Source organism: Mchenga conophoros, linkage group LG1 (genome assembly GCF_057382185.1).
Source record: "Mchenga conophoros isolate Kocher_MC1m ecotype Shallow Benthic linkage group LG1, M_conophoros_male_GT1.1, whole genome shotgun sequence".
Lineage (NCBI taxonomy): Eukaryota > Metazoa > Chordata > Actinopteri > Cichliformes > Cichlidae > Mchenga > Mchenga conophoros.
Window position 1 is genome coordinate 26,480,386 of NC_140526.1, and position 15,058 is coordinate 26,495,443.

Here is a 15,058-nt window from a genome sequence, read left to right on the forward strand (position 1 = left end):
GATAGCCTCAGTCTTAAGTACACTTCAAAAGCAGCTAAGAGGGGTACTGGTACAAAACTTGACTGCAGAATGGGATGCCACTCATCACTTGTGCACATCACTGGAAACCAAGAGAGGATGGGTGGGAGGACTGTATATTCTTCTCTCCCTTTCTACTTAAAAGCATATTATTACCTTTTTTTTTTCCTCCTCCTTTTGGCTGAGAGGATCATTTGCCTCCATTTCACCCCATTCCTTGCATCTTGTGTGATCTCAAAAGTATATAAATACTTGTAGTATAAAGAACAAATTTACTCCATGACCAAAGGTTTTTGGCTTATGGTCTTCATCATGGGTCACCATAAAACATATCACAGACCTTTTAAATAGGATAGCTATATATCCAGTGAAGGGAAATCTTAACATTTATCTTATTAAGACATTTGGGACAATTCTGTGCATCCAACTTTGTGGGAGCAGTTTGGAAAAGGCCCTTTTATTTTCCAGGGTGACTATGCCACGATGCACAAGTAAGGTTTATAAAGTCAGATGTGGTCAGATGAGTTTCAACATCCGCCTCTCACCTTACCAGTGCTATTCTGAATAACCAGGCAATGACTTCCATAGAAAGCCTTCCCAGAAAGTGTGGGTCAAATTTATATGAATTTAGACTGCAAACTAGATGCATATACAGTCATAATAACTGCTGTACGTATAATATGTAAATAGCCTAATACCTCTGTCCGTATAGTGTCCACATCTGCCATTTCACTTTAAAGCACGCGATGCCTCATTTACAGATGTACATAGAAGCAATAAATAAAGTTATTTATCTACAAAAGACTTGTCCACATCTTTGTACTCACTGAAAGTAGGTGAAGTTGAGCCAAAAAAATTTTTAACCACGTTTCACACAGGTCATATCATTTAATAAGACACACCACATGTTAAATATCTGAGAAGTCTTTACCATTTTTCCTGATGTTAGGTTTAACTTGTTAATTAAACCTGAAACCTGCTCCATAACCAGCCTACACAGCACCACTGTGACTTACTGTAAAGATATAAAATTCACATTCAGTGATATTCTTCTGTCTTTGTGAAGAGTTCATTACTGTAACTCACTGCATGATGGCCCACAGAGATGAGCCTATGCATACACGTGTAAAGGATATAGCCATTTTGGTAAGAAACATGTCATTGGGGTCATCGGAGGAGGAGAAAGTCTCCAGGTCTCTCTCCAGCTGCAGCAGCTGCCTCTCCATCTGCCTGAGGCTCTTTTCCAGATTCTCTGCAGACACTGACACACACCCACATATTTTCAGACGCGCATACATACACTCATAAAAGCACATGTGAGGACAACTCAATTAAAGGTACAATCAAATGCATTATTATTTTCAAGCACTGGAAGAATCAGAAAAACAACGCACAATAACAAAACGACAGGGAAAATGAAAGAGAAGCCAGCTCAATCGCAAAGCAGACTTATTATGGGTTCACACTGTGCCCAAAACACTGTGGGAATAAACAATGACAAAATATAAGCATCAAGTGAAAGTATGTTTAATACATAACTGCTCGTTATTCTGTTTTCCTCACGGTCGTGTGCTTGCGGTAAACAACCTAACATTAAAATACAATACCCTCGCCGTCACACAAACTGTAGTGAAAGCAAATGACTGCTATGTTAATACTCGGTGTTGTGATACTTGATGTTGAAATACTCAATCAGCCATCATCGTGCAGTCAGTATTACGGAGAAGTCGCATCAAGAGTCCAAATATGGAATCGTATTTCCCAAAGTTTTGTCCTTCAACATTTCAGGAAACTAAACACTGAATCCAGTTATTTTCAAATCATTTTAACTTTACACAGAATTAGAATTAGTTAGTTAGTAAAGCAGGCCATAGTAAAGACCAAAATGTAAACTGCTGCATTTTCAAAATAAGAGTAGCATCTAGCATATTTCATATTTCACATATTACAACAGCGAGGCTCAGTAGTTAAAAACTTCAGGAACTAGTCTGGACTGTCTAGAGTCCAAAAGTATCACCCACTGAAAATATCTGGTACAACCTGAAAAAAAAAAAAACACACAAACACCCCACCTACCTACTGTAACTGTTGAAACAACAGCAGCTGGTATTCAAGATGATAATAATAATAATAATAATAATAATAATAATAATAATAGATTGGATTTATATAGCGCTTTTCAAGGCACCCAAAGCGCTTTACAATGCCACTATTCATTCACTCTCACATTCATACACTGGTGGAGGTAAGCTACAGTTGTAGCCACAGCTGCCCTGGGGCAGACTGACAGAAGCGAGGCTGCCATATTGTGCCATCGGCCCCTCTGGCCAACACCAGTAGGCAAGTAGGGTAAAGTGTCTTGCCCAAGGACACAACGACCAGGACAGAGAGCCCAGGGATCGAACCGGCGACCTTCCGGTTACAGATGCGATTCCCAACCCCCTGAGCCACGGGGCGACCGTGGCTCATAGAGATAACGCAGTCTTATCTCTTTGCACTGTTCACAATTAAATACACGATTTAAATTTTCAAAACATTGTGTCACCAGCATTTTTGAACACAAGGCTTTACATTTACTCGGTAAGTGTGACTTCTGTGCATTACATAGCAACAGATACAGCAGTACTGCACACCCTGAATGCATGAAGGTGTGGCTGATTGAGTTAATATCTTTCTATTCTATTAATCCTTGGACTTTAGTCTTATCAACAGGTGCATGGATCATGCAGGTTGGAAAGCAGTGGAACGTGAAGCCTAACTTTCTGCTAAGTTGGTCATGGCTGACACTTTAAGCTAGTGACTGAATATAGCATATGGCTTAAATTACCCCGATTAGACCCCACTTGACAAAAAGGCATAAGCTGCTTAATTTTAAGTAGTTTCAAATTTCCCTTGATCCTAATACATGCTTTATGAAAAGAAAAAAAAGAGAAAGACTTCAATGTAGTTAAGCTTTCCTCTGACTTTAGAGCATAAACCCATTTCCTGATGGGAACCTACCATCTTGGATTCACACACATGTTCTCTCAGACATCTTGACTCCTAATATTCTACAAAGTTTGCATTACTGAAGTTGTGCTTTTCATTTGAAGTTTAACAGAGTGTATGTGTGAACATGTGAATGTCCACACTCGTGAAATGTACAAATTACCAGCTTATGCTTTCAGTGTGCTGAGAGGAAAAGGCAGGTGGCACTTTTCAACCTGTTACTTATAATTGAGAAAGAAGACTGAGTGCACTTCAGTAACACCGCAGCTAAAGAGTACTTTTTACTCGTCGCGTGTTTTAGATTGTCCTGAATGCATTTTCACTTTATCGATTTTTGGATTTTAATTTTCTTTCTTCCTTCTTTTATCTCTTACTTGTATGCCTGCAATGATACCTGCGGTCAGTCAAAAGCTTTAAAGGAGCAGACATTTAAAACTCTTGCTTCAAAAGTAGATTGTGACTAATAATATCTCCATCAGAGCCGCCTTCACAAAGCAACTGCTCTGCAATTCTTTTAAAGAAATCATCCTGTTTTTATGGACAGTAAAAAAGGCAGAAGGCTCTTTAAGTATGAATTAATGTATCTTTGAGGAGAACTGTAGCAATGTGGAGGAAAAATATTCCTATCTCTGACTTCTGGAAGAGTTAAAATGGTTATTAGGAAGTGACACCTTATGGGACACTAATGATTATTATTTTTTTAAATCCTGAAACAACTCTCCTATGCATAAATCATAGGCCAATTGCTGTGATTACTATAGAAAAGGAGCTACTTTGTTAATTCATTTTCAATCCTGTACCTACTACTCAGATACTAATCAACATTAAAACTTACTATCAGATTAGATTCTCATTTTCAACAGTACTGATACTAACAGTGCTGTCTTGGCCCTCACACAGCATCCTGCACACAGATGGGCACATGGCACCTGCCAATACTTTTTTTGAAAACTTGAAGACTCCCCCTTCAACGACATTAAAGTGTTCAATAGTTATTATAAATGGTAATCTAGTGGCTAGCACACACATTGACTGTTTAACTTTTAGCAGCTACCAAGTAGCCACATTAGCTGTCTGTTAGGTTATTATTAAGTTAGCAGGTGGTGGCTAAAGCTAGTAATAAAATTATGGTTAATGTTGGAATTTCTGCAGCAAGCATCAGTGCTGCTGGTCTTTGAAATGAATTTAACGTGTTATTTTCACAGGATCACACAATCAAAGCACTACCTCAGAGAACACAAAAATATTAAGTCACGTGGCAGCAACTTAATGCATTTAGAGATGTAGACATGGCCACCACATCAGAATGGGGAAGAAAGGTGATTAAAGTGGTTTTGAATGTGGCACGGTTAGTCAGGTTGGTGTCAAAAACTGCTGATCTGCTGGGATTTTAAGACACAACCATCTCTCAGGTTTACAAAAAATGGTTGGAATAAACAAAATATCCAGTAATTCTCTCAGTGAAATAGCCTCAGTAATGCAAGAGGTCAAAGGAAAGTGCCACAACTGTTTCAAGCTAACAAGAACTCAAATAATCACTTGTTACAACCAAGACATGCAGAAAAGCAACAACTGCTTCAACTGACCCTCGCTTACCACAGTTGGACAATAGAAGATTAGAAAAACATTGCCTGGTCTCAGGCAACACTCAGTAGGGTCAGAATTAGACATCCACAACATGAAAGCACAGATCTATCCTGCCTTTATCAACGGTTCAGGTTGCTCTTGGCACATTTTCTTGGCCTCCATATTCACCAGATCTTAATCCAGTAGAGCACCTTTGGGATGTGATGAACAGGAGATTCTCATCAAGGATGTGCAGCCAACAAACTGAAGCAACTGTGTGATGGTGGAATGTCAACATGGACCTTGTTTAATCTATGTTATGAAGAACTAAGACAGTTCTGATCACTCCAACCCAGTTTTTCTAAGGTGTACCTAATAAAGTTTTCAGTGAGTGCAGATACAGAATTAGTTATGTAGAAAGTTTTACTGATAATAATTGAACCATAATAATTGAAACAAAATAAAAATAGACAGTTGCCCCTAGATGGTGCTGCGTCCGAGCTCTTTTACAGAAATTCTGGCTGGCTCTGTCAGTGTATTAACTAATGAGAAATCTAAAAATGATCCATACACCCAGTATGATTAGTGTGGCTACATATAAAAAAAAGTGAATAAACAATTATAATCTGACTCTAAATCCTTTTCTCCTGAAAGCTCAGTGCATTACCAGGCAACCAAAATCGCCTGAAGAAGGTGTGGGCAGCATTCAGACGAGGAAAGAGGCCAGACAGGCAGTCTGTTAATAGAAATGATTAAAGCCCTGTGATGATGCGGTAACTGAGAAAGGAGCAAGGGAGGGCAAGACAAAAGCAAAACAAAAAAGGAATCTCATCTTTTCTTAGCTTTGCAATCTGCAGGCTTTTGTGAAGAAGCAACCTCACACAAAAGGGTATATGCATGAAAACCTAGGAACTTTATATTATTTATCCTACGAGAGAAACAGAATCTAACACATAATTAGATCCATATACTTTGGACACTGGGTACTTTGGATAATACAAACAGGAGACACTTACTTAATGCTGCTATCCAACAATAGAAATACTAAATAGAACCAACATGTCTCAGTGAAGGTGCTCTGCACGGGGCAAAAAGCAAGGAGAAGAACTAAGAACTATGATGGATCTCTACACAGTACGTGCAAATAAGGCCTTGCATATGTCACCACAGGTCATCTGCCTTAATGCAACAATAGAGTGTCATCACTCCAGCCACAGAGTACTCAAGATGAGGCAGACTATATGTGAATCAGGGATACAGTATGCTTCAGGAGAAAACTGGCTTTTATCGGATCCTTCACTTTAAAGAAAACACACAGAAATGTGTTTCAAAACAGAAGAGGCTTACGTCAGCCGTATACAACTCAAGACTTAGGAAATGACAGTAGGAAATGTTTCTTTTCTCTCACTGACCACTTTGCACTTGATTTCTTATTCTGTGCATTTATGTGTGAGTGATTTTTATGAGCAGTGGGGCCTGAATGTCTCTTTGGTGCAGAGGAGTCGGAGACAGATCTAAGATATTTTGGAAGAAGAACAATTGAAATATTTGTGGAGGTCAAAATCCACTGACATCCTTTTATTAGTCTGCTAACCTGCTATGCCATAAATGAGAAAGAGTAGAGCATGCAAGCCACAAACAGCCCCAGCGCACACACAGTCACTGTATAAGCACCTTTGATATAATGGATTCTAAGAGAGAGAGAAAAAAATTGACGCAAAAGCCTGATGTTTTGGTGAATCTGAAAATGTACAATCTACAGAACCACTTTAAAACAGTGCAGGACTAACATTAAAATGCACTGTAGAGCCCTCATTTTAAGTACTTTCAACCTGAGGCTCATTGTTTAGACTGCATGAAACAAAACTAGAAAACAAAGCTTGAACAGTATTTTTGGAGAGCCATCTCAGTGTAGCTGAATCGTTGCGTTACTGATTAAAGATTCCCCAGGACCATAACCAGAACAGCTTTTCCATTTTCACTACACATACATCCATAGTTCTACTAATGCAGACATGCTTTTTAGCAGTACGTAGTAGTAAACAGCATTTATGTTGCTGACAGGCGGTTTTTGAAGCTGCAAGCTGAAGTAGAGTGGTTGAGCACATTAACATGTCTCCGTATTTGTCTGCTTTCAACTTCAAACTCAGCACCGAGTATCACTCAACAAGCCGCCCTAACTGCTCAAATCGGCTGCTGTCTATTATAAGTGTGTGTCTGTTTGCGGGTGTGACAGGCAAAAGAAGTTAAAACAAAAAGAGTTTGCAAGCAAAACCCAAAGACCAAGAACCAGACCGAGCAACAATCGGGGACCGATAGACGAATATTGACAGGCAGTTAAAGAGATACATGCAAACTGATAGAGTGAAGCAGCAGGGACTGAGTGCATCTCAATATCAGGGGGAGAAATGATTATAGGTCTAAAAAGAAGAGAATTGGCAAAAATGAGAAGACAGAAAGAAAGGATCCCTGAACTGAAGTACAGGACTGGCAGAGTGGGAAACAAGGGTTGTGTTACAGTCTAAAGACAGCACCATTTACAAAGGAAGAACATATCATTACTGCTACCTCTGCTCAACCTTGTTTTCATGCTCAAGTAAGCTCTTTGGCTAGTGTATATGAATGCAATGCAGCCTTTTAGTCTGAGTACATGCCCATCAAGTAGTTGTCAGACCCGATGAAAAGGAAGCCACTCACCAGCACGGCTTAGAGACAGGATCTGTGTGTCTGGATATAATATGTGAAGAGATTAGACGGTGCATGCATCTCCTAAGCTTATAGAATCATAAAGAAAGACAGAAGCACAGAAAGCAGTCCATATCTATATAGATGCAAATAAACTCAGCTTGAGGCCAGTGAAGTAAAGAGGTAGAGATTGTACTTGTACTTCTGCATCGTGGCCAAAGCCTTCTGGACACACAGCACAGTTGGGAGAAATAACAACACTACTGTCGAGTGTTTTATCTACAGATTATCAAAGCGCCAAAACAAGGGGGGAAAAAAATTGAAATCTTTATGATGAGCGGAGTCCAAACAAACAAACCCAAAAAAAAAAAAAAAAAAAAAAAAAAAAAGAGTCACACATTTCTTTTCATCCTCCTATGTTTTCTCCTCCTCACACCTTCCTACACTCCCTCCTGCTGAGAATGGAGCAGTGGGTAAAATCTTCTTTAGAGCAGGAGGAAACACGCTGTGACAGTGCGACCTCACACACACAAGCCGTACATTGGCAGCGGCTAACTGCTTCTTCCTGTGAATTGCCTGTGGCAATATGAACAAAGGACATGCCTGAGTTTCCTCCGACCACTGAGTCTGTCCCTGCTTGGCTGTGACCTTTACAACACTATACAGACGCTGGCCACTCAAAGCACTTCTTCTGTACTTGTGTGTACCCATGTTTGCATGCACACCTGTGCAATACAGCCAATTTCTGTTCAAAGCAACACAGAGACTTAAAAATGTTTTTAATCCCAGTCACAGACATGACCTAAAACATAAGCCATCAAACCTGAAGATATGCCACAGAAGAAGATTAATGTTTGTATCAAACAGCGGTGCACATGAGATGACTGTGGCACAGATCAAACATGAAAATGATAAAATACAACGTATGTTTACAGAATCAACAAACATCCAATCCCCTGAGAGAGCAACAGAAGCAGAAAGCTAAGAGTAAAACTCAAAGTAAAACAAAGGAATGCATACGAATGTTCCACTTCTTTCTAGGTAACACTGTATAGGTAGCCCTTCTGATGCCAAGCTTTCATTGCTTATGATCATATATTATTAAAAAACAAACAGGACAATATCAAACTAAATAATACTAATCTAATGTCTTTTTATATTAGTGAAATATCATTTAAGATAAACAACAGACATGTATCACACATTATAATCACAATGTCACCTAACAAAATCAACAGGCAAAAGCCTAAGACAATAGCTGTGCAGTAGTCCTGTATTCATTTGCTTAGATAACGATGACTCTGTGAGGAATCAGTATGTGTCAGTATGTCGTTCTTATTTTTCTTTTCTCTCAGTGGGCATCCTCCTTCTGGCTAACAAGCCACAAAAACAACACTGCACATGTGCAAACATCTTATTGAGAGGTACTGCCGCTTGTTGTCACTCACTGAACGGAGAAGACCAGGAGAGAGGGGTTTCATGGATTCATGCATTTCTGTCTATAGGTGTTTCTGGTGTTTGTTTTTTGGAAAATAAAGTCACTAAAGGGGTATGAAAAATGATCTAGAGGGGAAAGTCTAAGTTAATCATGGCAAGAACCAATGCATGATAATAACTGCTGCGAGTGAGCGAGGGACATCGGGCAGGTAAGGTGAGATGGTAAATTCCACATTAGCAAGACAAAAGGTGAAAACATAAGCCCATATCACATTATCTAATGAGGTTGAGCGCTCCTATCATTTACTATCATCCAGATCATCACTATTATATCAAGTGCTTAATTGCCACAATCACATATCAGGCATTTTCTAAATAGATTCTTCAGTCTTCACATTTAAGCATGCTTAGATGCATGGACAGATTATGCCATCATTACCCTTTTCTTCTTTTACTTTAACTGCAGAAAAGAAAATATCAAAAAAGTTAATAGTTTGTATGCCCATTGCTTCCTCATAGTAACTCTTATCTTAGATGACCAATTAAGACCAGTTGCCAAATCTCTGCTGTTAAACATCACTAGAAATATCTCAGCTAGGAAGTAGATGAAACTCAAACCATGCAACCATGGGAGAGCTAAAAACCTTGGGTTGACAGCAGGGGACCAAAATAACAGCAGCACTGTGATATCACCTCAGAGAAAGTGGAAGGTAGAGAGTGTTAAAATTATCAAGTAGCAGCTGACTCTTACATGCTGGTAAACAGGTGAAAAATGGCTTCTGTACTGTATAAAAAAAAAGTGCTTTTAGAGACTTAGAAAATATATCACAAGTGTCCAATAACAGTTTTATTATGTACAGTTGAGAAGTTTTTGCATCTTGGTGTTTAAGAATATTACCTCTGCTTGCTCGATCCACATGCTCTAGGTCGTCAAGAAACTTGACCACGTCTGGAAATTCGTCCTCACATACTTGTGCCAGGAAGTGAAGTAAGGTTGTCTTCTGATCTGCTGACTTGGTGTCCTTTAGCTGTAAAACATGGACACATAAAATATGCATTTATGTGGCTTTTTTAATAATAAGTAAATAATACAACAAATTTAATAATAAAATAAATTGAAAAATAAAACGTATACACAGGGCAAAAAAAAATGCTCTAACAGGGGAAAAGTGACTCTGCATGTTGCTCAGAGTTTGTGTTATTGAAAATGTCACAGGTTAGGTCAAACCCTGTTAAGCACACACACTGTTCACTTGCTAAATAAATGTGTTTGCATGCTTGAATCTGATGAATCTGTCTTACTTTAAGTCAGAAATTATGTCATGTTTCTCTAACACACCATATATACCTGCCATATTAAAGGTTCCATAATTTAAAGGTTAGGATATTCATCATTTTTTAGAGTATAAAGCAGGTCTAAAACACTCACTTTATGGAGAAGTGCGCACAACCCATATTCAACATTTAAATCACCCTCAGTAATGTAAACAGCATGATTTATCCAGCACAAGCACAGTTAGAAATATATCTAAGTACATCCATCTATAACAACATAAAATTGAAAAAATACATTAAAAAAAATAAATAAACAAGTGGTAAGACAACTGCATGCAATCATCTCTTCCTCTTGGATCTAATTCTGGTTCAAAAATGCGGTCAACGCCGGGGTTTTGTTAGCAGCCCTTAGAAGGCTACATCTATACGAGGTAGGATCAAAAAGTTTTTCCAAGTCTGCACATAAATACAAAAGCCTTAGCCAATTTAAATTTAAATTCTCTCTCTTTCAAGGTCATTTGATTCTGAAATGCAGCGCTGCCGGTGCTCCTGTTACATCTGAATTGCTCCTGGAAATCTTGTGCATGTCTAGACTGAAGATCATCACAGGTGACAAGAGTTGCGCACCTCACCGCAGCGCATTTAAAACACAATCATCACTCACTGCGCACCCCACTTTGTCCTGATGTCAGCTTACAGATGAAACACGTTCGTCTTAATAGTTAATACGTGTTAGGAAGTATGCATGCCGCTATGCTGTGTGCTTTCACATTTTATTTAGACCAGGCAACGTATCCATGTTTAGGATTCAGAGTTGAGCGCACTGCTGCTTTGTAACACATTTTCAGTTTTGACACAACAGAAGCACACGCACTGCGAATACACAAATGCAGGTTGTTAGAAAGGGGCTTTCAGGGAGCGATCAAATCTTTGCAAGAGTGCCGAAAGGCGGTGCGCCCCTTCACAAGGGCCCGACCCTTAAAAGGTACATCAGACAAATTTAAACCAGATGCAATTTTTACTTTTGATGGGCAAAGTCAAAGAACGTTTTTGTTGAAACATATAATAACAGAAATTGGGTATGGTACGTAAACAACATCTTTTTGGCCTTAGTTTCACAGTATTCGTCGCTATGGCAGGAATCATGATACACATGCATTTTGAGCTGCAAAATGAAAACCACACTTTGTGGATACCCTAGTTAAAAGGGGTGAAAGATGTGTGTGTGAATGTGTGTGTGAATGGGTGAATGACTGGATATGTAAAGCGCTTTGGGGTCCTTAGGGACTAGAAAAGCGCTATATAAATACAGGCCATTTACCATTTATTAAATGCAAGACAGGTGCTTAATAAATTGCTCTTTTCTTAGTCAGTTGGGTAAGTGAGTGCATCACTAGTTGATGAAAACCTGCACACCTACCTACATGTGTACAGAGCTCACTTGCTATTCAGTAAGAAGGGTGAAAGCAGCATCAAAGGTGCGTCTCCATGTTGTTTAATGTGATGTAGGTGAGCAGCTAATTTGCAATAGAGCTACAAACTACTGTTAGAAGTGCACTTTTCCCTAGATCATTTTTTGTGATTAATGCTAACAGCAACAAAAAACAAGGTTCAGCACAGGGCTCGACGTACTCATGCTTGAAATCAGAAGTACTAATGTAGCTAAATATGCTGTCTGGTAATTGGAAAAAGAAGTCATTGTCCTTCATCTACTGTACTTACTCAAAGCAGTTCTGAGCTCTAGCTTAACAAATGCTGAGTGTTAACAGTGCCACACATGATTTTATGTCTCGTGATTACGTAGCAGATGTGTTCCTGCTCCCTGCACTTGGTGCCCATTTATTGCCAAAAGTAACAAATATTTTATATTTCCCTGATAAATTTCCATCATTGATTTTTTTCTCATTTCTTTGTTCTTCTTCCTTTTTTATTAAACAGGCTAATTCCAAGATGTCTATCAGCATCCCTGCCAAACATGCCTCCTGCAGAGTGTGTTGCAGTGCATCTCTCTAGGTGATCTATTGGTAGACAGCAGTGTACTCAGACCCGCTGGGTTTAATCATGTTTGTATTATCTCCTCTAATCAAACATTCTCATCTCTCTTTTCATTTCTGTTCCCCAGTCCCCCCCTTTTTTTTTAATAAAAGCTGCAAGTGCTCACTCACAAAAGGTCCCTCTTTGAATTTAGATGGATGGTAATCGTAGATGACAATGTAAACATTTTGCCTTTTACATTTGGGATGGATGCAATTTTCCTGTGCTGTGGAGTGTGCCGTGGAATTAAGTTGTCAAACTCTGGGTATGGCGCGAAGGAGATGTCTTCCTCTATATATCCTGCCCGTGACAACGTAAACCTTCCTTCAGACAACATACGCAGACAAAAGAAACTACTGTTTTAAATCCTTAACAGTCTCCTATTAACTGATATTACTGTTGTCCTAATGCATCTAATCCATCATGTTCGTACAAGTGTTTGCCTTTGTACTTGTATTTATATGAACATCAGCATCCAAGTCTAGGAGGGTAAAGAGGTGGCAGTGACAAATGACAGCAGTGCTCGTTACTGTGGAAACTGCAGTGGGTGTGCCAACAGCTGTAATGTAACCACTGGAGGAGACTTGCACCCCATTCTTCCCGTCACTATTACAAACTTCATGTTCTGTTTTCATGCCGCATAAAATCCTGAGTTACAGGTGTTGGATACGTCTCTGTCCAAGAAGCACTAGTATTGCCACGGCGAAGTTGTGTGAACTTTCAAAAGGGATAGTGGTTTGAGTTTCAGTTATCTTTTCTGGGCAGAAGAATGAGACTAAAGTACTCGGTGGGCTTAAATGCTTTGATAGAGGCCAGATGATAACGAAAACTCTGATAGTGTTCAATCAAATGAAATGGTTTAAAATAAAATGTCTCATTACAGCAGCTGCTTTGGATCAGTTTACTGATAAGGCTCAGACAAGGTGACCAAAGAGAGAGACACCGCTACACGTAGTGTCTGGTACAGACACAGATATACATAAATCCCATAATGTATACCGATTCTTTCTTTAGTCTAATCACTGTTAACGCTCTTGGCTTGTACATTTGGCAGAAAAAAGCAATCCATATAGGAAATGACCATTTTAACTCAAGGTTTTTGAGGACATAAAATGAGAGCGCAATAATGAAAATAAGGAGAATCTATCAGGCTAGCTTCAACTAAAGGCCTAAAAAATCATTTAGTTGAGGTCAGTAAAAAATAAATTATATTTCTGTTACAGAACTCTGACTGCAAACACAGCTGTGTATCTCTTGAGAAAGTTTATTGAACTAGCATCACTCCTGTTGAACATTTGACACTGAAGGGATGACTGACTACAAACTGTGTGTGAACAGTTGAAATTAGGGTCAGCATTTCAACCCTTACCTTGCAAAGGGAGCTCAGGTCAAAGCCATATGATTGGGCGTTTCGAGAGCCCGCATTCATGTAATTCCCCAGTAGTAGCACCAGCTCCAATAAGCGGCCAAAGGAGCGGCTCTTCCTGACCTCATCACATGCGGCATTTACGGCCAGAATATCTGGTCGCAGATTATTTACGTGCTCCTCAAACTGAAGCCGGAAGAGGATGTGGCTGAGGCGAGGACGCAGCCGCTTCACACTGCTCATCTGGGGAGGCAACAAAGTCAAGGTGGAAACAAGAAAACAAGAAGGCATAGATGGAAAAGGGATAGTAGGGGGAAAAGGGATTCGGAGAAAAGAGAATGAGGAAGGAGATGAGAAAAGGATGGGAAATGATGTCAAGGAGAGCAAACCACATCAAAGAACAGTCAAACTTAAAATAACTACAATAACACATTTGACACACTCTCACATTCAGACGATCTAATTTAAAAGACATTTATGCAACCAGCATGTTGGAAAGTGTTGCTAGGCAGTAGTAATAGATGCTGGCAGTGATTTGATTTGGGACCCAGGTCTGGTAAGTTAATTGTGGAGTTAGTGTCCATATAGGGCAGGCAGTGGAGGGGTGGAATATACAATAGGCTGCCTTGGATTACCACTCTCACACAATTAGAGAAAATTGGAAAATATTGCATTGGGCCCAGGACCTGGCCGGCACAGTGATTGTGTATGTGTGTGCGGCGGGAGGGAGGGGTGCAGGTTCCAATTGTCTGTTTCACACAACAGCTGGCTGTGCGGTTTGATGTCCTCCATCAAGGGTTTAATTATAGCTACTGTAATGTTATCAAATGACTATTTCAGTCAGTGTGTGCTGGTCTGTGTGCACTTTGTGTCCGTGTATTTGTCGCACATAAAAGGAGAGGGCGGGCAACAAAAAAAAGAGGAATAGAATTATATAACAGAATTAAGAAAAAGCAAGGTCCACACGAACAAAACATAATGCTGAAACGAACCCCAGAGATGGGATGAATTATGTGATAAAGATATTTAAACGAGAAAAAAATAATCAGAAAAAGAAGAAATGGAGCAAAACACACCGGATCATCTGCAAATTGAATGTGTGCAGCTGCTCCCACTGGCCTACACAGGGCACTGGGAGGTTATACTGACAAGTTGAGGAGATGGTTTCTCACACTCACACACACACACACACACACACACACACACACACACACACACACACACAAAAGAGTGGACTTATGGAAAATCTAGCTCATTTACTGCCAAACACTATTTCCATGAGGTGATAGTGAGAAGGAAAAGACAGCTCTGTTGATATCCTTATCTGAAGTGTCAGAACATTAACACTGAATTTAAAGATTCTCCCTCTCCCCCCCCCCCCCTCCCTCTCTCTCTCTATAGTAAATATTTTGAAAACTTGCATGTAATAAATATTCCCATCAACTGTCAACAACAAATAAAATCAAAGATGAAAAAAAGCATTAGTCCCGAGGATTTTAACTACAGCTCAGCCAGCAGAATGCACATACTAATAAACATTCCTCAGATTTCAGGAGTGATGCGGAATAATCATTAACTGCAAGTGATTTACAAAAAATTACAGGCATGCATATGGCTTCTGTTAAAGACATTAAAATATGCTTTCATTGACTGATATAGATGAGTTATGTGGAAATTTATATTTTGAGA

General features: G+C 39.4%; 1 protein-coding gene across 6 annotated transcripts in view; it reads right to left on the reverse strand.

Annotated features, from left to right (window-relative positions):
* Window positions 1-15,058, reverse strand: part of LOC146583472 (protein diaphanous homolog 3-like) — a 170,647-nt gene that overhangs the window by 87,652 nt on the left and 67,937 nt on the right. For all 6 annotated transcript variants that reach the window (XM_085272160.1, XM_085272127.1, XM_085272117.1 and 3 more), the window contains 3 exons: window positions 13,373-13,612; window positions 9,593-9,722; window positions 1,154-1,279 (listed from right to left, as the gene is read on the reverse strand). In XM_085272160.1, coding sequence (XP_085128286.1) covers window positions 1,154-1,279; window positions 9,593-9,722; window positions 13,373-13,612 — 496 coding nt within the window. The remainder of the gene's footprint in view (window positions 1-1,153; window positions 1,280-9,592; window positions 9,723-13,372; window positions 13,613-15,058) is intronic.